At 34.9% G+C, this 21,464-nt stretch overlaps 3 protein-coding genes across 4 annotated transcripts; 2 read left to right on the forward strand and 1 right to left on the reverse strand.

The window, feature by feature from the left end:
• The first annotated feature begins 2,868 nt into the window (after positions 1–2,868).
• LOC129887719 (serine/threonine-protein kinase rio2) lies at positions 2,869–10,956 on the forward strand. Its single transcript, XM_055962919.1, has 13 exons — positions 2,869–2,992; positions 3,443–3,588; positions 3,668–3,714; positions 3,810–3,880; positions 3,959–4,072; positions 4,164–4,339; positions 6,501–6,589; positions 7,150–7,267; positions 7,492–7,565; positions 7,708–7,755; positions 7,975–8,143; positions 9,127–9,240; positions 10,357–10,956. Exons 2-13 carry the CDS (start codon positions 3,505–3,507, stop codon positions 10,582–10,584), a joined length of 1,332 nt encoding a protein of 443 aa, XP_055818894.1. The 5' UTR covers positions 2,869–2,992; positions 3,443–3,504; the 3' UTR covers positions 10,585–10,956.
• A 114-nt stretch (positions 10,957–11,070) lies between these two features.
• LOC129887720 (protein LEAD-SENSITIVE 1) lies at positions 11,071–13,809 on the reverse strand. Of its 2 annotated transcripts, XR_008766461.1 has the most exons (4): positions 13,674–13,809; positions 13,497–13,570; positions 11,258–12,030; positions 11,071–11,204 (listed from the first exon to the last, which is right to left on the reverse strand). XR_008766461.1 is itself a non-coding variant. In XM_055962920.1 (3 exons), the coding sequence occupies exons 1-3, from the start codon at positions 13,691–13,693 to the stop codon at positions 11,348–11,350; spliced, it is 777 nt and encodes a 258-aa protein (XP_055818895.1). In that variant the 5' UTR covers positions 13,694–13,809; the 3' UTR covers positions 11,071–11,347. The 2 variants fall into 2 exon arrangements, 1 of the variants encoding a protein (XP_055818895.1); XM_055962920.1 differs by having other exon boundaries at positions 11,071–12,030.
• A 1,788-nt stretch (positions 13,810–15,597) lies between these two features.
• On the forward strand, positions 15,598–20,354 carry LOC129887721 (digalactosyldiacylglycerol synthase 1, chloroplastic-like). The gene is made up of 7 exons (XM_055962921.1): positions 15,598–16,185; positions 17,304–17,336; positions 17,780–17,867; positions 18,257–18,741; positions 18,835–19,101; positions 19,253–19,602; positions 19,711–20,354. The coding sequence occupies exons 1-7, from the start codon at positions 15,628–15,630 to the stop codon at positions 20,237–20,239; spliced, it is 2,310 nt and encodes a 769-aa protein (XP_055818896.1). The 5' UTR covers positions 15,598–15,627; the 3' UTR covers positions 20,240–20,354.
• The last annotated feature ends 1,110 nt before the right edge of the window (positions 20,355–21,464 follow it).

Genomic DNA, 21,464 nt, shown 5'->3' on the forward strand with positions numbered 1-21,464 from the left:
CATTACTTTTTTTGTATAGACATTTGAAGATTTTTCTGCTTTATTATTTTCTTTGTTCATATTTAAACTAGACACATTTTTAAAAAATAAAATAAATATATTAATAATTTTACTATATCAACCTATATGCATTAAGAAATGAATAGACATAATTACAGTATATAACAATACAAAAAAATATATATAAAATGGTAAATTATCTCTTATTTTTCTAAACTAGACATATATAAATGAGTATTTATTATTAGTATCAAAATAATCGAGGGTCTATTAAAAACAATATTTTTATCTCTATGAGATGGGATTAAGGTATGCATATATTTTACTCATATTACTTGTAGAATTATACTGAATACTTTCTTATTATTATATAATGAACAAGTAAAAATAGACGGAGGAAATACTCCGAGGAAATACTATTATTTCTCAAAAAAATTAATCAGTCTCTGAATTTTCCAACCTCACTTTAGAAAAAGAAGAAGGATTTATTTGAACCAATAGCTATACATTATTGAAATATTAAAAATTCGTATCCACACAAGTGTGAAAAATTATTTGGACCAATTGCTACATTATTCAATCCATTTGCTCCACGTTATGATGAATAATTGATTAGTCTGCTACAACAATTTTCATTTACTAAGAAAAAACAACAAAACATCTAAGGAATAAATAAAATATTCATTTCATTCTTTATCGTTAAAAGTCATGATAGAGTGATAAATATTTTTTCAATTTTTTTAATTAAAGATTTCGAGTTTGTTCTATGAATGGAGCCGCCTTTATCACGGAAGAGCTTTCTATCAAAGTAAGATTTTTCCGCATGAATTTAAATTAATTAAATTTCAAAATAAATATCAGACCTCATATAGTAAATTAAAATGGAGTTAATCATAGCTAATCACAGTTTAACAGATCAACTTAGATGACTAATTTGCAAACAAGCACTGAAATATAATATAATGGCATTATTTTTGACTTTGAAACTAATTATATTTAGGTTATACCAATAGACTTAACGACCTATATTAAACAATAATAATAATAATAAAATGGAGATTTTACCTAATTTTATTGTGGAGCTTTTTACTCAATAAATGTTATTTAACCTATTGAGTCAGGTTAATTATCATTTTTATTAGGTCATCAGTAAATTCTTATCATATAGATTTGCCTATAATTTCCTTCTAAGTGAGTATGTAAAAAATACTTATATCCACGATATATAAAAATAATAATCTTTTGAACGATATTTGTCATATTAACTTGATGGAAAGAGGAAAATATCTTAGGGGAATGACTTAAATTATCGATTGACGTAACTATTTATTCAAATATGAGATTTTTTAGTGCGAATTTGAATTTAATTGAACTCCAATACTGTAGGAACCATATAGAGAAAATAAGTAAATTATTTTACTCAATGAATATCTTAAATTCGGCTCAAAATCACTTATTTCAATCAATATCTAGACATTTTTCAACTTTTCATATTTATTACTCATATCTTTCATTAAAATACTAAAATCATATGATTTTATATACATATTATATATATATATATATATATATATATATATATATATATATATATATATATTAGTTAGAGTGTTTTGAATTATTTTTTCTTGAGCCAAGAGTCTATCGGAAATAACTTTTCTACCGCCGAGATAAGAGTAATGTCTGCGTATACTCCACCTTTCTCATACCACATATGTGAGATTATATTGAATATATTATTATCATGCTATTTAGTATTTTTAATTTCAATGATTGATTAGATGTTTATTTAGATTAAGGGATGATTACTTAAATCCCATAGTGAAAAAATCCAATTATAATTTATTCTGACTTTTTGGGTAATTATCCGAATTCTCTTTTGTTTTCTTCTAGATTTCTGATACATACGAATGACGCTGATACATCGCGATTTGATACATAAGTCATTTTCATGATACATTGCTAGTTGATACATAAGTCATTTTATAAGTTTTATTGATATTACAATATTTGTTTTGTATCAACTAGCGATGTATCATGAAAATGACTTATGTATCAAATCGCGATGTATCAGCGTCATTCGTATGTATCAGAAGAGGGATTTTTAAATTTTTTACAAATGGTAGAGAATAATTGAAAATATAGAAATATAAGATGTGTAATTTGGTAGTTTTTCCTTAGATGATTAGTTTAGATTAGATGTTTTGTGAGTGCTGCTTAAGCCCATTGGGCTCTTCCACTCTCAAGTTGGTGTCCAAGTCCACCTTGTTGGGTCTAAAATTTAAAAGTTCCATTAATCATATAGTTGAATTTTTCAATATTGTTATCGAAGGATGTGGTGCAATAAATATAGTTATATTTTTTTTAATCAAAAATTTCGATTTCGAACCTCGAGTTAAGAAAAATTCTTTCCATAAATTTTTCCTATATGATAAATTCGAATTAGTCAAGCTTCATTACAGTACCAAATTATGAGTATATCACCTCCACACGCCCAAAAGAAGAAAGAAGAAGAAATTTTCAATAGATTTTATGCAAATTTCACTCGACAGTCCAAAATATTATAACCGCTTATAACTTATTTGGTCAAAATATCAAAATCAACCTAAGCAAGTGTTTTGTGAGAGTACAATATTTTCAAAAAAAAAACAACTTTTATGCGTCAAATTTCAAAAAAGAAAATTATTACTAATTTTTAATCTTATAATTATAAATTTTAGATATAGTATAAATCAATCATGTCCTAAAATAATTAAAACTACTTTTTAGTTATATTTACAACTCTTACCTAGCATTTATTACATTGGGTCGAAATAAAAAAAAAAATAAAATATATATTTTTTTTCTTAGAAATATTTTTAGGGATTGAGCTAGGTTTGTTTTGAACTCTTTTTTTACTCTTTTCTCCTTCAGTTCCTTATATTCTTCAGCAAATCAATTTTCTCTTCTTGAAGTTTCAATCTTTCCGTACTAATCAATCTTCATTTAACAAGTAAGTATTCTATTAATTGAGCTTTTTTCTAGAAACCCAATTGTTTAGTTTAGTATTCTGTTTTGTTTTGGGAACAGTAGTTGTTGTGCATAGAACTGGAACAATAATCAAAGATTTAATGATTTCTGTGCAGTATTTGATATGGGGTTTCGACCTTTTACAAGTTTCTTGTTTGTTTTTTTTTGTAAAAATGTGATCTTTTTTAGTTTGAAGGTGAATTTGAACGACACTGTATGGAGTTTTATGTTTTGTTGGTCCCTCTATGTTTAAGTTGTGCGGAATCTTCACTTTCGATGCCGTACCCATGTGGGATTCTTCCAAAATACACTACTAGAATTCGACATGTATCCGTTGACAGTTTTGAAGATACGAGCAACAATAGCTCTATGTATAGTAGTTCTTAGAGCTGATTATAATCCTCAAACTTCTAATATTTTTTCTAAATTACAGAATCTTTGGTGGGTTTTGTATAAAGGTATTAGCAATCATTAACAGCAACAACAGAGGCAGAGATGAAGTTGGATGTTAATGTCTTGAGATACCTTTCCAAAGATGATTTCAGGGTCCTCACTGCCGTTGAGATGGGCATGCGCAATGTCTGTAAAAACCCACACCCTTTCAACTTTGATTTTTTTTCTTTTCAATTTATGATGGTTCTTGTTTTGTTTTATTCAGCATGAAATTGTACCTTGTGAACTCATTGACCGTATTGCTCGCCTCAAGTTAGTCCATTTTTCTGAATTGAAAATACATTAGCTGTTGTGTTGTTTTGTTAACTTTTTTTTTTTAAAAAAAATTACATTTAATTGTTTTTTAGGCATGGAGGCACATATAAAGTGTTGAAGAATTTGCTAAAGCACAAATTAGTGCATCATGACTCTTCTAAATGTGAGTGTTTTGATTGTTTTTGTTTTCTTAAAGACTACCTTTTATTTCTGAATTTTATTTCTTAAAATTGTTGTGTAGATGATGGATTTCGACTCACCTACCTTGGTTATGATTTCCTTGCGATAAAAACTTTGGTTAATCGTGGGATATTTAATGGAGTGGGTCGTCAAATTGGTGTTGGAAAAGAGTCTGGTAACCTTTTATCAATATTCTTGTGTTTATCTATTGCTTTTGTTACTTTATAATTTACACTTCCATGTTCTTAACTATCCATTTTTTATAGATATTTTTGAGGTTGTAAAGGAAGATGGAACAGTTCTTGCAATGAAGTTGCACAGGCTTGGTAGGGTTTCTTTTAGGGCAGTTAAATCAAAACGTGACTATTTGAGGCATCGTAGTAGCTACAATTGGTTGTACTTATCACGACTTGCTGCCTTGAAAGAGTTTGCTTTTATGAAGGTAAGTGCAGTTCTCTAATTTGCCGTATCGTCTTTTTCACGACCCAACCCCGTAGGCTGTGACTGGTGCCCGAATTGGACACTCATATACACGTCTGTTATCTATAATCGATCAACACCCATATGACATGAAATTTATACGGACAGAGCGTCGTCTCAAAATCGTCACATATACATGTATACCGAAACCACCTGTCTTCTGGGGAGTCACAATTGTCAAAAATAAGATAGCAAAAAAATAAGATAGCATAGTGCGTAAGCCGACAAGGCTGTCATTACATGTACGAATGTCCCACTATATACATAACGCGAGCCGACAAGGCTACCACTACGAATGGAAACGTTCCAAAACATAAGTCATACCAGTACAACCGGACAACATCTATATAAAACCCACACATGTGTCTATAGACCTCTAAGAGTATTAACAATAACATATGACGAGACAGGGCCTCGCCGTACCCCTAAATAAACAAATATATACATCAAGAGATTGGTACCAAAAGTCTATGCTCCGGAACGATGGAGCACTCCAAATTAGCTGAGTGGAAATCCTAAGCTGGCGGATCCCCAAAACGATTATCTGTATCTGCGGGCATAAAACGCAGCCCCCCGAAGAGAGGGGGGTCAGTACGAAATATGTACCGAGTATATAAAGCATAAAATACCATAAAGGAGATCACATCTGAAATAAAGATTCAGGAGACAAGTATCATAATCAATAAATCACTGTACCTGCGTCTTATGAAATGAAGTCATGCATATCATCATCATATATCATACCCGGCCCGTTATGGGACTCGGTGCCACAATTATATCATTATATCGCCGTATGTGTATATATACCATACCCGGCCCTCTAGCAAGGGGCTTGGTGAATAGAGTAGTGTACACTTATACCGTACCCACAACGCCAGTATGAAGATATAGGGGCAGATTATGTGTACCTGAGATTGTAGGGCTACGACAACAGGTTTTGGGAGAGGCACACTATGCCCGGTATTTTGTTCATCCAGGGTCGACAAAGATGTATCATGACCTTAGATGTTTATACTGGTGGAATGGCATGAAGAAGGACATAGCAGAGTTTGTAGCCCAGTGTCCAAATTGCCAACAGGTTAAAATTGAGCATCAGAAGCCTGACGGACTATTAGAATAGATGGAAATCCCGACTTGGAAGTGGGAAACAATTAATATAGATTTTATTACAGGCTTGCCTCGCACTCTACGGAAGTATGATTCCATATGGGTGATTGTAGGGTACGGTATAAGTGTACACTACTCTATTCACCAAGCCCCTTGCTAGAGGGCCGGGTATGGTATATATACACATATGGCGATATAATGATATAATTGTGGCACCGAGTCCCATAACGGGCCGGGTATGATATATGATGATGATATGCATGACTTCATTTCATAAGACGCAGGTACAGTGATTTATTGATTATGATACTTGTCTCCTGAATCTTTATTTCAGATGTGATCTCCTTTATGGTATTTTATGCTTTATATACTCGGTACATATTTCGTACTGACCCCCCTCTCTTCGGGGGGCTGCGTTTTATGCCCACAAGTATAGATAATTGTTTTGGGGATCCGCCAGCTTAGGATTTCCACTCAGCTGATTTGGAGTGCTCCATCATTCCGGAGCATAGACTTTTGGTACCAATCTCTTGATGTATATATTTGTTTATTTAGGGGTACGGCGAGGCCCTGTCTCGTCATATGCTATTGTTAATACTCTTAGAGGTCTGTAGACACATGTGTGGGTTTTATATAGATGTTGTCTGGTTGTACTGGTATGACTTATGTTTTGGAACGTTCCCATTCGTAGTGGCAACCTTGTCGGCTCGCGTTATGTATATAGTGGGACGTTCGTACATGTAATGACAGCCTTATCGGCTTACGCACTATGCTATCTTATTTTTGACAATTGTGACTCCCCAGAAGACAGGTGGTTTCGGTATACATATATATGTGACGGTTTTGAGACGACGCTTTGTCTGTATAAATTTCATGTCATATGGGTGTTGATCGATTATAGATAACTGACGTGTATATGAGTGTCCAATTTGGGCACCAGTCACGGCCTACGGGGTTGGGTTGTGACAGTCTTTGAATTTGGAGATTTGTTTGACATTTAACACTTGTGTAAACAGGCACTAGAAGAACATGGATTTCCTGTTCCTCAGGCTGTGGATTGCAATCGACATTGTGTGATTATGTCACTTGTCCCAGGCTATCCACTGTAAGTACTGGACATAATATTTTACCCCTCTTGCTGTGGGTCTACATAACTTGAAAAAAGATAGTCTTTGTGGTATTCGAGGTTTTGTATAACCATAATTTTTCAGTAATTGAGGTTTTTGTATAGTACTAACTGGATTCTCCATAGCTTGCTTCATAGCACTTCTACTATCACGCTCTGTGTTTTTCCTTTCTTTAAGTATGTTAGCTTCATGTACCTTTGTATGATCAAATTATGTGGCTAAACTGACCTTTGACGTTAACTAAGTTGGTACTTTTTAACTTTTCGCCCCAAACACTACTTAGGGATTCTTGCTCCTGCATAAACCCTATAATCTTTGCTAATATATTTTCTGCTTATAGCAACAACTCCTTGTAAGATACATGGAATACTAGGATACTCAATATAACAGCATTATGAGAATACTGTTAATCTGTAAAAGCAATTGTTATCTAGGAACTTAACCTTGGAAAGACATATTTTTGATCTTCAGCTATGTGTGCATTATGGTTTCTTCCTAGTAATAGTGACTGTAAAACTTATAAAAATGGTCATAATAGTGTGCAGGTTAAGGAGCTGCAAAACCCAGACGTGGTTTTTGAAACAATCATTGGTGCTGTTATTCGTTTGGCAGAATACGGGCTTATTCACTGTGACTTTAATGAATTTAACATAATGGTATCTTATAATCCTCCTTTGATTTATTTGAAGCTATCATTATATTTAACTGCTATAATTTTTGTTTCTTGTGAGTTTGGTTTGCTCAGTGTGCAACTGGAATATGTTGATTTCATTTTTCATTTCTTTGCCCATTTCAATTCCTCTGAATTTCATCGTATAGGCTTACATTAGACCTGTTCATCAGTTTTCTGATTCTCCTTATGTGACTAATTGGATTACAGATTGATGATGATGAAAAGGTCACCATGATTGATTTCCCACAAATGGTGTCGGTCTCTCATCCTAATGCCCAAATGTAAGATACTTTCCCATTTTATTCCATCTAAACAGTCTTCCGGAATTCTGCTTTTCTTTTTTTGTTTTGCCCAGAGCAATGTGTGCTATGGATTGCACACTTAGCAAAATTGCTGTCCCTGATACAAGTTTCTATATTCCAGGTATTTTGATCGTGATGTGGAGTGCATCTATAAGTTCTTCGCAAAGAGGTTAGTGAATTACTCATTTCTGTTTATCTGGAGAAGTTTATCTGTTTGACTAAGAAATTACTGTGAAAGTTTCTTCCACTTTATGATGTATTTCTGTGACTCATCCTATGAATTCACTTTTTTAACCTTGTAACTATTTTGCTGCTACTTATGAATTTGGGATGCTAAATTTTCCTTTTGAAAGTGAGCTCAAAGTGTATCTCTCTTATCTATCTTTAGGTACAATATGTCATTTGAAGAAAATGAAAATGATTCCAATGGTTTGGAGGTTGAGATAGATGAAGTTGGTCGGCCCCAGTTTTCTGAAATAAACAAGAACAGTGGTTTCTTGGACAAAGAACTTGCTGCCAGCGGTTTTACGAGAAAGGATCAAGATGAGCTTGAAAAGGTTCAATCAAATGACTCAGTTGCAACTAAAATTTTTGAACCTTGAAGAAAAAAACACACTTCCTGGATATTAGAATGAATGATTTTTTTCGGAACCCAATGAAGCTGTCTGTCGTATTGTGCTGGAAACTTAACTTTGAATATTGCAACTGTGTGACAAATGCAATGGTATTTGTTGCTGATAGTTGCCTTAGTCGGATTATGTGTTGTTCATACAGGTTTCTGCACATGCGGACTGATGAATGCAAAATAGTCTGTCATTTAGTTATGACAAGCCTAGAAGATGTTGAAAGTTTATACTGTAGTCTGGTGAAATTTAGGATAAGCATCTGAGAATGGGGTGAAAAACATTGATCATCAGCAAAATTTGTAATTATAGCAACTTCATAAAAAAGATTAAATTATAGCGACTTATGGCATGATGTCTCATGAAGAAAATAGACAGGCAACAAAAGAGAATGGGAAAAGAATTGTTGTGTCTTTTAAGCTGGCAGCTTGATTTTATTGGGATGTACAATTTTGTTTTGTTGGGGATAAGTATTTTCTTTTCCTTTTATGTTATGTTGTTCCTCCGTCATGGTTATTATGCAGGCATGTGGATTTTTTATTCTACTTTACCATGCAGCCCTGCAACTTTACTTCTTTTAACCAGAGTCTTTGGGGCTAGGTCACTTATCCTTGAAGGAGGTAAAGCTTGTTGAAAGGCATGAAGTTGCCGGCTTTTGATTTTTCCTTTCTGAAAACCTGGGAGACTGGCTTTGTTGGATGTGCTGCAATGCCGTGAAGACACTTGTTCTTTCCCTGGGCACACAATTATCTCGATATTGTGTTTCTGCTTGTGTCAAACATAGCACCATTGACTCTTTTTTATATGTATAACCTTTTGAAAGAAAAATCTTATTGCAGCTTTGTGATATCCTACCATTTTGAATTTGAATCGCCTGTTGTACTTGACTTCATAGTTGTTCTTTACTTTGTTTGCAGTTGACTGAGGTAGAACTTGAAAAGTGTTCAGATTTGGAGGATGAAGGAACTGTTGATGAAGAAGATATTAACAATACAAATGTCAAGCAGCTCGAGTCCTTGCACTTGGCAAAGGTAGTTCCCCTTTCTCCACTAAGAAGAAAAGAGAGAAGAGACAGAGACTTGTAGTTATCTTAGAATAAAGTCATAACTTGAAATGTTTCTGTTTCTTTTGGTTGATAAGCGAATTTTGGACCTAATTCTACTATTCTTTATTAATTGAACATAGTAATGTGCGATAAAACCAAACTTGGAGCCTAAAACTTTAATATGAATGCACCAGAAATATGGAACATAGATGTTCCTCAAACAGTTGTTGTATAAATCAAAATAAAAAAAGAGATAACAGCCGATGAGCCATTTTTGTAAATACTAAGCTTTGATGTAAAACAAAAGCAGAGAGTCAAGCCATTTGACATTTTTTCACATATGCGAGAAACTTTTTAAAATCACTTTTATAAGCTTATGAGATATAATTTAATTAGTACAAATCTTTCTAGAAAACTTTCCTGAACCATTTTGATTGTCTGCTATAGAAGTTATACAATTTGATTGTGTGTGTTTAAACTTTTCCTGGAAACTTGTTTCGATCAGTCATAACTATGTGTCAGTTGATGATGAGAGTTCACTGGAAGTTGATCACTTTTTACAGCATGGTACTAGACAAGACCCTTATAGCTGTTTATGTAAATCACATATTTCTGAAACAGTTAGGTTAAGTCCTCTCTGATCAGTTATTACAGTATTACTGTAGGATATTTTATCAGCACTCTACAGAATAGGGTGTGCTTACAATAATCATTTTCCCGTAATATGGAGAAGGAGAGCCTTGGAGCAACGGTAAAGTTGTCTTTGTGTGACCTATAGGTCACAGGTTCGAGCATGTGTGAACACTAGTGCTTGCACTAGGGTAGACTAATACAATTGGGGTGCAATCCTTCCTCAGATCCTGTGTGAACGTGGGATGCTTTGTGCAGCGGACCTTTCTTCTTCTTCTTTTTTTTTTTTGTGAAATATCATACATTATGGGAGCTTGCGTAGCTTCTTGTTGAATAAACTAAGGATGCATATTCCATCTTGTGTTTGCTTCTGTCTCGCAGTTGTGTCATGGGCGTATATTTCTCATGCAGATAAACAAAGAAGAGTGTTCCCATGTCTCTTGGCATTTACTAAGGATATTTACTTTTGCAGGAGGATGATAATCGTCAAGTTGTGGATGAGCATGATCCTGAGGACGAAGGAGAGGCCGAGTCTGAAGATGATGCTGAACTAGAGAAAAGCCTGAGCAAGCAGAGGAGGAAGGCAATCCAAGCTGCCCATCGGGGGAAGAGGAACTTTGCCTCGAGGAATACATACAAGGACAAAGGTGGGAAATCCTCTCAGAATTCAAAGGTCCATAAGCAATTGAGTGGCTGGTGAAGTACATGAACCCGGACAACTCTGCAGTGTCTTTTGAAGGCCAATCCATGAAATTTCTTTGGCGCGAAGATGTTGAAGGGAATATTATTATATAGAGGAGCTATCAGTAAGGTGCTGAATGATACAGTTTTGACTTGGATATGCATTGTCCTAAATGTCTGTCTTGTATATTTGAAATTTTGGTAGCATGTTTGGCAGAACATAAAGCCTTAAGATTGTTAATGTATTTGTTATTTACTAAAAGATCATAAATCAAGAACAATTATGTAGGTGTGAAGACTACTTGCATATCCAGTATCATGATCATGACTGAAACATATTTCCGGAAGTCTTTCGGTTGTGGAGATGTAAGGTCTGCATATATTCTACCTGCTTCGAATCTCACCTGTGAAATTATACTGGGTTTTTTGTTGTTTTCTCAACTATCTTGCAAGTTGCTTGTATGGGCATGACCAGATAAAGGTTAATTGCAAAAATTTACAAAACTGAGAAAGAAACATATCCCTACCTAAATAAAGAGGAAGGGAAAATGAAACTAAACATCACAAATTCACAATTACAATAGTCACATTACAACCTCTTTTGGAGGCAAAGCAACACATAATAAAGTACAACAGAGCCTTAGGACATATAGTAAGAGGGCAAAGCAACACATAATAAAGTACAACAGAGCCTTAGGACATATAGTAAGAGGCTCCAATGGTTTTAAAAGAACGCTCACTTTTTGTTTCTATAGCGCGTTATTACATATCAAGAAACGATACTAGCAAACGGTAGGTGGCAAAACTACGAGGCTTGGTTCAACAACCTGCAACAAGCCAGTTGTAAGCCTCGTTGTTAGATCTTCCACAGATACTTTCATCACATCACTCCGCATTCCAATATCAGCTGCATAGCGACTGGCACAATAGACTCCAACAGCTGTTGCCACCATTCCATATACATTGGTGGTGACGAGACGTAGTGGTGTTGACATAACAGCCGCAAGTGGTCCACCGATTATAGACACTGCTTGTCCACTTTGTCCCATTGTACTCTGATCTACCACGAGCAGTCCTGTCTTACAATAGATGGCAAAGTCCTCACAGTTGTTCTTGAACACATTGTACAGTCCAAAGCCATTAGTAAGGAGGTAGTTTGCTCGATGGACCACAATGTCATCTGGATCCGAGACTGCAAGGGTGCATGTTCCTCCACGAGCTTTTGCAAGGAAGATAGCGGGAGTTACAGCATATTCAAAGCGATAGAGGATACCTCCAGCAAGAAAGCAGTCCAAACATGACGAGACTACTCCGTGACCATCTGCTGGTGGGGTGCAAACGGTACAAGGAACAGTAGATCGATTTGGAATTGAGCTTACCAAGATATGATCCAAAACAGTCCCAGTTCCTACTTCTTGACCACGTCTTGTGAAGTGAATGACTTTATTATCCCCAACATAGATACCTGTTATTTAGGCATATCCAATATGATTAGAAAATAATCTTTGTATTCCATAGTTTATTTGCCACCTACATACACACTCTTAAGATCAAGGTAATCAGGAAACTAGATGGTCGAAGTGATTCAGAAGCATAAGCAAGATCAAAATTAAAATAACATGCCAAAATGCATACATTTCGATAGAATTAGCTATGCACTTTAAATCTTCTCGAGACTAATGTGAATACTGGCAAGGATCCAACTGCCTTGAACTTACAGAACGACTGCTAACCCTTCGCTGTAGCAAGCAAATTACTCATAATAAGACTCTTAAAGGATTTTACCAATAACATCATCGATTATCTTCCATATTATAATTAACTGCTTTATTAAGTGAATGAGTTCCACCCCATATTGGCAGTGCCAATTGCCAAAGGCTTACAACATGGAACAAGAAGAAGCTCCAGAATGTTGCGAGGTTCTCCACTACAATAAAAAAGAAGTGACTCAATAGTTCATGTAACAAATTTCAAAAAAAGTTACTAACTATACATTTATTGATACACCTTTACCTTTTGCTTCTAAAAATCACCAGAGAACTTGCTCTACTTCTAGTACTCCAACAACCAATTCATTGTTCCAACTCCGGTCTTAATAATGAAGCCAAGTAGAAACAACCTTTGGATGGAAGAGTACAGAATAAACAAACTTTGGAGGGTTTGCACCAGAAAATGTACCCATTGTTTACTCGTGAGGAGATGTTTCTGAAGAAGTCCATACTGCACCTTCACTCCATACCTCCCCTCCTCCCCCTTCTCAACTTCATAAAGAACCCTAAGGTCTATCACTAACCACATAGTCTAGAAAAAAGTAACTCCTGATCAAATAATGCATTTTGTTCCTAATTGTTTATTGATAACCTTAGTGTCCGTGCCAACTTACACACAACTAACTCCACAAGGTACCTGCTACCTCCCACTATTACATGTAGCACGCAACTCTATCCACCAAAGTTTTATCAATTTAGCTAGTTATAGTCGAAATCATAGAAACAACAGCAAATAAGTAAAATCCAAATACTCAGTCAATTGAAAAAGAAAACACAATCTTCCTGAAAATTAAATGCTATCAATAAATCTAGGACAACCCCATGTCTTATCTCATTTCCATAATCCGCCGGACTACCTGCCACCTCCCACCACCAAGTTAAAGATAGGAAAAACTCTCTCGGGATTTGAACCCGACACATCATAGTTTCACATCCTTGGGTACATATCCAATTAAAGAACAAGTTTTTTTCTACATCAAAAATTAGATATCAGATTAAACCAAAAAAATCAATATTTTTTTTTAAAATTCCTCTACTCAAATCAACATTATTTACAATAAAGAACAAGTTTTTATTTTTTTTGCATCAACATTCAGATATCAGATCAAAGCAGAAAATTCAAACGATTTTTTTTTTTAAAAAAAGATAATTAGATTCTAACCATGATGGGCATATATATAAGCAGTGCGCCAAGAATAAATATGATCTCCAGGTTTGAGGCTGCTTCTATCAATTCTGTTGTCATTTCACCAAAAACAACAAAACAAAAAGATAAATCAGAAAACACTTCAAAAACTCACCAAAAAAATTGAAAAAAAATGCGGAAAATTCAGATTACCTATTAGAAAGCAACCCCATTTCTTCTTGTTTGTGCTAAAAATGGAGTAAAAAATTGATCAGAACAACCGTTTTTGCCTTCTAAGTATTTGATAGACAAAAAAGACGCGTATCCTTCGTGTTTTTGAGTCTGCTTTAAGGCACGGATTTCAATGGAATTTAAGAAACTGAAATGACGAAATTACCCTTTTTTGTTATCTAAATTACTTGCTTCATCATTAAGCAAACATGTCAAAAGGGGTACAATTTTTTTTTTTTTTTTTTAATGATCGTGGTGGTGTCCGATCAACTCTCGAGCACCTACACTAATTTTTACGAGATACATGCCATCCCTCACTATTAACAGGTAGCAGGTAATTGTGTCCATCAGTGCTGGGATAGATGAAAAGAAATGATCTAGTGCTTTTTGTCTCTATTAAAATTTAAACGTGGAATCTCAAGATTCTTAATCATTATAGAAAACTTCTAGAAAGAAAAAATGTACACGCATATTGAACTTAGCGAGGACATGATCTTAAATGAAAGTGTTTTTCGATTTCAAATTAGAATAGAAGGTTAATTGATAGTTGCATGTTTTATCAAATTTTTTTTATGTGATATGCTTTGTAGTAGCACTTGGACCTTCTTTCTTCTAATAGTATTTACATTATTTTCGTTAGTTCCTTATTCTTCGATTTTAGGTTATCATTTGTGATTTTTTTGCTTAGATTATTACATTATTTTGTTATCGTTACTATTCTTTCTTCTTGATATTGTGCGTTGCTCTCTATTTCAAATTATTTTATTGTTGTTACTGCTCTTATGTATTCACATTTTCAAACTAATTGAAAATACTTTATTTAATCAGAGAATCTATCGAAAATAACCTTCCTATATCTACGAGATAAAGATAAAATTTAGATATATTTTATCCTCTTCAAATTTCATTTGTAAAATTATACTAAATATGTTATTATTATAGCAACAAAAATTATGCGTAGCTAATCATATTTATATTTTTATGTAGTGAAAAGATTTTGCTTATCCTTTAGCATAAATAAGAAAAAGAAGGAAGAGGAATAATTTAATAAATTCCCAATTCATCCGAGAGAATATTTCCATAGGCTTGCATGCGTAACCCTTTGTGATTAAGGTAGTAATTTTCTCGTTGTTCTTAAAGCAATGCAAAACAACAACAACAAAAAACAAATCAAGTATAATTCCATAAATAAAATTTAAGAAAGATAAAATGTATGCAATCTTACTACTATTTTCATGGGGTAGAGAGATTATTTTTTATTGATCATTTACAATCTTTTTTCTTTATTTGAATTAAAATCGACAATATGAACAAGTTCATGCAGATGAACGTAACTTTACGAGAAATGGGCTACATAAAAGATTAAGATACGCTGTAAACGAGCAAACGAGTTATGCTTTCATTTCTTTGTAGAAATTGAAATCAAGTTAAAAAATTAGGTATAATATATACATGTTAAGTCAAGAAAATAATTTTCTTACCTTTCATTCATAATAATCAAGTGAGTACGTAATAATTGAGAAAGAAAAAACTCACCCCATGCCAAAACATAAGCGCCAACCTCTTCGCCATCGACACAAATGAATAAAAAAGGATCAGGTTGTTGAAAATGACAATATCACCCTCTACCTATCGAGTCATGAAATCATAAGCGCAACTAGTAACAAAATCCACAAATTCGTGTTAAATTCCGTTCACAAACCAACTAGGCCCAATCCACTTACAGTCTGGCCCATTCACAAACGCCAACTCCACGTCATCGAATTCTACCCATCCACGTCATCTCCGGGGAATCTAGCGAGTACGGTATCATCCTTCGTGTCATCCGACGTGTCATCCTGTTAAATTTTCAGCCACCCATTTTTCTTCTTCTTCTTCTTCCTTCTCCAAATTTACAGGAAAAAAAAACAGAGCAAATCCTAAAACCCTAGAAAAAATGATGAATTTCAAGCCGCCGGACACCAAAACGACGTCGTCTTCTACGGCGGAGAAAGCCTTCTCGTTGATATCTAAAGGCTGGGAAGAAGTACGTTCTTCTGCCGACGCGGATCTACAACTCATCAGAAATCGAGCTAAGGAACTCGAGAATTTCCTAAATTCAGCTTCGAAATCACCCTTCATTGTACCAACAATTACAGCTACTGCAACTACGACTGCTCCCAGAGAGATCGACTTCGTTAAGAAGCTCCGTAGAGTTTATTCGTCGCCGGACTTTAATTGGGCTCCGAAAGGGAAACTTCGAATTGATTTGTCGGGAATTAAGAATGCAATTGTGACGGAAACGGAAGATGAGAAATTGGGGAAATGGAGGAGAGAGAGGTTTAAGGATGAAGGGCAATTTAGGGAATTGAATAATTGGGAGCCAATTAGGGCTTTTAGGAATCGGATTAAGGAGCTGGAGGTAGAGCTCAAGAGTCCGAGTTCGTCGTCGCCGGTGGAGATTTTTGAAGGGATTAAGAATAGTGAATTTATGGAGAAAGTAAAATCCAGCTTTGTAAGTTCTTTATCATCTATTTGTGCTTCGATTATTGTATTATTTTATTGTCATTAGTGTTTTTTCATAGTTATGTTGTGTAATGCTCTCATTTCTCGAAAACTGTCTCTCTACTCTCACAAGGTAAAGGTAAGACCCACTTGTGGAATTATATTGGGTATATTGTTGTTAACAGTAGCGGAGTCAGAATTTTGACTAAGAGGTTTCAAAATCTGAAAAAGTAGAATACGCACCCGTGAAAGGCTATTGGGATCGATCCCTTCAACATACAAACTAATCGAAGAGGGTTTGACATCTGCTATATATACATAATTTTTTTTATTTTAACCATGTATAAATAATATAATTTTTCTGTTGAAGGGGTTCAGAAAAAACCCTAATTCGTATTATTTCCTTGTCGTTATGGCTCTCATTTTTATATTACTTTCTCAAAATTGTTTGGAAATGCAACTCTAGAGTGTATCAGAAATAACCTTTCTATCTCTACGAGGTAGAAGGGGCAAGGTCCGCATACGGTCTACCCTCCTCAGGCCCTACTTGTTGAATTAGAGTGGATATGTTGTTGTCGTCGTTGTTGATTGTTACACATAGTGAGTTTTGGTTATTAACTTATTGACTTATTCAGTTTTGTCATTTTTTTTTCCAGTTTTTGCAAACTCTGTTTGTTTTGGTTGCTTTTATACTAAGGAGAAAAAAGTCATGTTTTTTTGGGCAAAAGACCCAAAAAGTTACTACCTTTTTCTTTTGCAGAAACAACCCAAGCAAAGGAGTTTTACAAAAACTGTTTTTTTGAGTCAATGCTACAATGTTAACTTTTATGCTTAATTACTAGGAAGCAGAACTATATAAGATAAGGCTCACTAGTTAGCGGCCATTTGCTTCACGGACTAGCGATGGAGGAATTATAGCTCAAAGATTATTGTGTGTGAATTGTGATAGATTTTTATGCAGTCAATAACTTTCCAGGAATTGTTCAGTTCCATACAAAATGAAATCCAGACATTGTATTAAAATTGATCTGAGTTGTTGCTTATCATGTCTTTCCTTTGCGCGTTATAAATTGATCTGATTTCATATGATTAATCTGCTGTTTTCGTGTTTGTCTAATGCTTTTCCAGAAATCAATTTGCAAGGAACCAGAAGAGTCGAAGGTTGGTGTCTTACTTTTTTATTTCGTGAAGTTGTAATTGCAAGGTTTTGGATGTGGTTAAACTTTTCAACAACTGTATTGTGCAAAGAATGCTTTGCTTAGACGGTTAAGGTAGGGAAGTTTGAATTTTGAAATGACGAATTTGATAGAAGAACATCAAAGGAAGCACAACTTTATAAACTGACCATTATTACCTTTTATTGTAAATTAGGATAGCCAGGTCGTACACAAATTGGAGTAGCGACTACATGTCAACTGGAGCTGTCTTTGGATTTACATTTTTTTTGAAAAGTGGACATGTAAATTTAACTAAGAATTGACTGAGGTTTAAGCTATCGGTAAACTTAAACAATGATGAAGCTCACCTCTAAAAGACGAAAAATTTAGTCAGACTGAATTACTGAAGACCTTTATGTTTCCTTTACATGATCTTCATTTATGCAGGGAGTTCCGCCACTGGATGTGCCAGAGTTGTTAGCATATTTGGTTAGACAGTCGAGCCCATTTTTGGATCAAATTGGCATAAGAAGAGGTAATAGTCTGTCAAACGGTTTGTCGCCTTTGTAAACTTGTAGGTTCGATCTGAGTTTGCGTTTCTCTGGATTGTTCTACTTGCAATATTCTCTCTTTACATTTGCTACTATCATATTAATTTATGACAGCCTGTTTTTTGATCTGTTAAACTAGACATGCTACTATCATATTGATGGCTCTGTGATCTAGATGCTATTGATGATTCTGGTTTGAGATTCCACGTGCTTCGTCTTTGCGTAATTTGTTTATTCATTTTTTAAATTTAACTGTACCATGTGCATTTTGTGGATTGTAGCCACCAAAATTGGTTTGATACTATTTGACCTCAATATGTTTCGTCTACTAAAAGCATATGCTATTTCCTATGGGTCTTTGATTTCACTATAGATATCTCCAATAAGATCGTAGAGAGTTTATGCAGCAAACGGCGGAACAAACTTTTATTACGTGCTTTACCTGAAGGAGATTCTTCCCTGATTGAAGGCGATAATCTTAATGATGAACTAGATTTACGAATTGCCAGTGTACTACAGAGTACTGGTCATCATTATGAAGGTGGGTTCTGGAGTGATTCTACAAAGCAGAATGTATCAGATGGTAAAAGACATGTAGCTATAGTCACAACTGCTAGCCTTCCTTGGATGACAGGAACAGCTGTCAATCCTCTCTTCCGAGCAGCTTATTTGGCCAAGTCTGAAAAGCAGAATGTTACACTCTTGGTTCCATGGCTATGTAAATCTGACCAAGAACTAGTTTATCCAAACAATCTTACATTTAGTTCACCAGAAGAGCAAGAGCTCTACATACGGAATTGGCTTGAGGAAAGAGTCGGTTTCAAGACCGATTTCAAGATCTCGTTTTATCCTGGAAAGGTATTCCTTGTGAACTAATTGCATATTATTCAGTAAAACAAAAAGATGCTACTGAAATGCTGTGATAATTTGACACTTTGTTTTCCTCTCTAGTTCTCCAAGGAAAGGCGAAGTATACTACCAGCTGGAGATACTACTCAGTTTATCCCATCAAGGGACGCTGACATTGCAATCTTAGAGGAGCCAGAACATCTAAATTGGTACCACCATGGCAAACGTTGGACTGATAAGTTTAACCATGTTGTTGGTATTGTTCACACAAATTATTTGGAGTATATCAAACGAGAGAAGAATGGGGCTCTTCAAGCTTTCCTTGTGAAACACGTAAATAATTGGGTCACTAGAGCACATTGTGACAAGGTAATATTTTTACATATTGATTGAGTAATCCAAAACGGATGTAGGAAAAGTTGTTGATTAAATTCGTTACAGACCAAAAGATGCGTTAGCACTTCAAAATGTGTAATTATTTTATCCTGGTTCTGATGGAAATGCTAATTTTCTTGTTTAGGTGCTTCGCCTTTCTGCTGCTACACAGGATTTACCCAGGTCTGTGGTCTGCAATGTTCATGGAGTAAATCCGAAGTTTCTGAAAATTGGAGAAAAAATGGCTGCAGAAAGACAAAGCGGTCAGCAAGTTTTCTCTAAAGGTGCATACTTCTTAGGGAAAATGGTTTGGGCGAAGGGTTACAGGGAGTTAATAGACCTGTTAGCGAAGCACAAAAGTGACCTTGATGGTTTTAATATGGATGTTTTTGGCAACGGGGAAGATGCTCATGAAGTGCAGACAACAGCTAGGACGTTAAATTTGAATGTCAACTTCATGAAAGGCAGAGACCACGCGGATGATTCTCTTCATAGGTATGAAATATGAATCCTTTAATGGTATATGTGATAATCATAAAGCTTCTTTAAAACATGAAAGTTTAGATGGTTCACCTTTCCTGACCGATAAATTTTTGCTTGCAGTTATAAAGTCTTCATAAATCCTAGTATCAGTGATGTACTCTGTACAGCTACAGCTGAGGCACTCGCTATGGGCAAATTTGTAGTTTGTGCAGATCATCCGTCTAATGAGTTCTTTCGAGCATTTCCTAACTGCTTGACTTATAAGACATCTGAAGACTTTGTAGCAAAGGTTAAAGAGGCAATGACCGGTGAGCCTCAGCCTCTCACTCCCGAGGAACAATACAAGCTTTCATGGGAAGCTGCAACACAGAGATTCATGGAATATTCTGATCTCGATAAGGTTTTGACTAGTGAAAAAGGCGGGGACAGGAGAAAAAGCTGGAAGGGCATAGGAAAATCAGTTTCCATGCCAAATCTTGGAGGGATGGTTGATGGCAGTCTGGCATTTGCACAATATTGTCTCACGGGGAACGAGTTCGTGAGGATGTGTTCTGGTGCAATACCAGGAACACGGGATTATGACAAGCAGCATTGTGAAGATCTTCATCTCTTACCTCCCCAGGTAGAAAGCCCAATTTATGGCTGGTAGATGTATACCTTAATGACATGTATATCATTGTTTGTGTTAATATGTACCATAGATGTATACCTGGTATCAGTTGCGGAACCAAGATTTTCACATAAAAAGTAATTTTGATCTTATATATAGTGTAATTCTCTGCAAAGAGGTTTGGATGTATCCCTTCGTGCTCCCAGGTTTCGTTTTGATGATATTTGTAGCTAGTGATGCAGTTAAACCTGCAAGAAAAGTAAACAGGATGTGAAAAATTTGTAAAACTATGATATATCTTTGTCTATCTGATGTGCCAATTTTTTATTATGTCAATCATGGATCTCTGTAAAATAAATATATGAAATTAACGTATTGATGAATATATCGATGAATATAATCACAAACTCGTCAAAATATGGATTGAATATCCTATTCAGTCAACCCAAACGACATTACGAGAAATTCATAGTGCTAACATATAGTCCATGACACTTTTCATGTGAATATCTCCATTCCTAATACAAGATCTGAAATCAATCTTCGAGAACCCCTTGGCTCCCTATCAGCCTTATTTAAGAGTTGTCATAGGATTTTCAAGAGTGGTCCTTTGCACTCGAAGCCCAATCTCCATCCGACCTGAGATATTAGATTTTTTGTTTTGCCTTCGCATTTTATGGTGCATAACAAAGCAACGTTCAATACATAGATAAGTTGTTTGAGCTCAAAATATTACTAAGTACTAGAAGAAACTTTTACCCACTCTAATAAATTAAATTAAGTCATGATTAATTTTTCCATTTCCCCTTTTCTTTAATTGTTATTTTCAAGTCCCCCTTTCATCAATTTTACCCACATTCCTTGATCATTCTTTTGCATGCTTCTTTAGCCCTACTCTCAAATTTGATGTCTCCAAAATCAATCAAGTGTAGCCATTAAAACTTTAGTAATAATATGTTCTTTTTTATTTGACTATGTATGATAAATTTTAAGTTATATATATTATCAGCGCAAATAATTTTTATATATTACGAAGTGTGATATTCTCTTAATTGTTACCAATAATCCATACAAGGAAGTTGTCGCGATAATAAAAGACACGAGGCGACGGGGAAAGGAGAAGTAGGGTTTCAAGTATTGTTTCCATGTATGATTAAGTTTGAAAGCTCCATGAGGGGGTTAGCTCCCACCATGCTAAGTTTGCCTAAAACATCAAATAAACAATTAATTATAAAGAGATTTAAATTATATATTATCAATATAA

Source organism: Solanum dulcamara, chromosome 4 (assembly GCF_947179165.1).
Source record: "Solanum dulcamara chromosome 4, daSolDulc1.2, whole genome shotgun sequence".
Classification (NCBI taxonomy): Eukaryota; Viridiplantae; Streptophyta; class Magnoliopsida; order Solanales; family Solanaceae; genus Solanum; species Solanum dulcamara.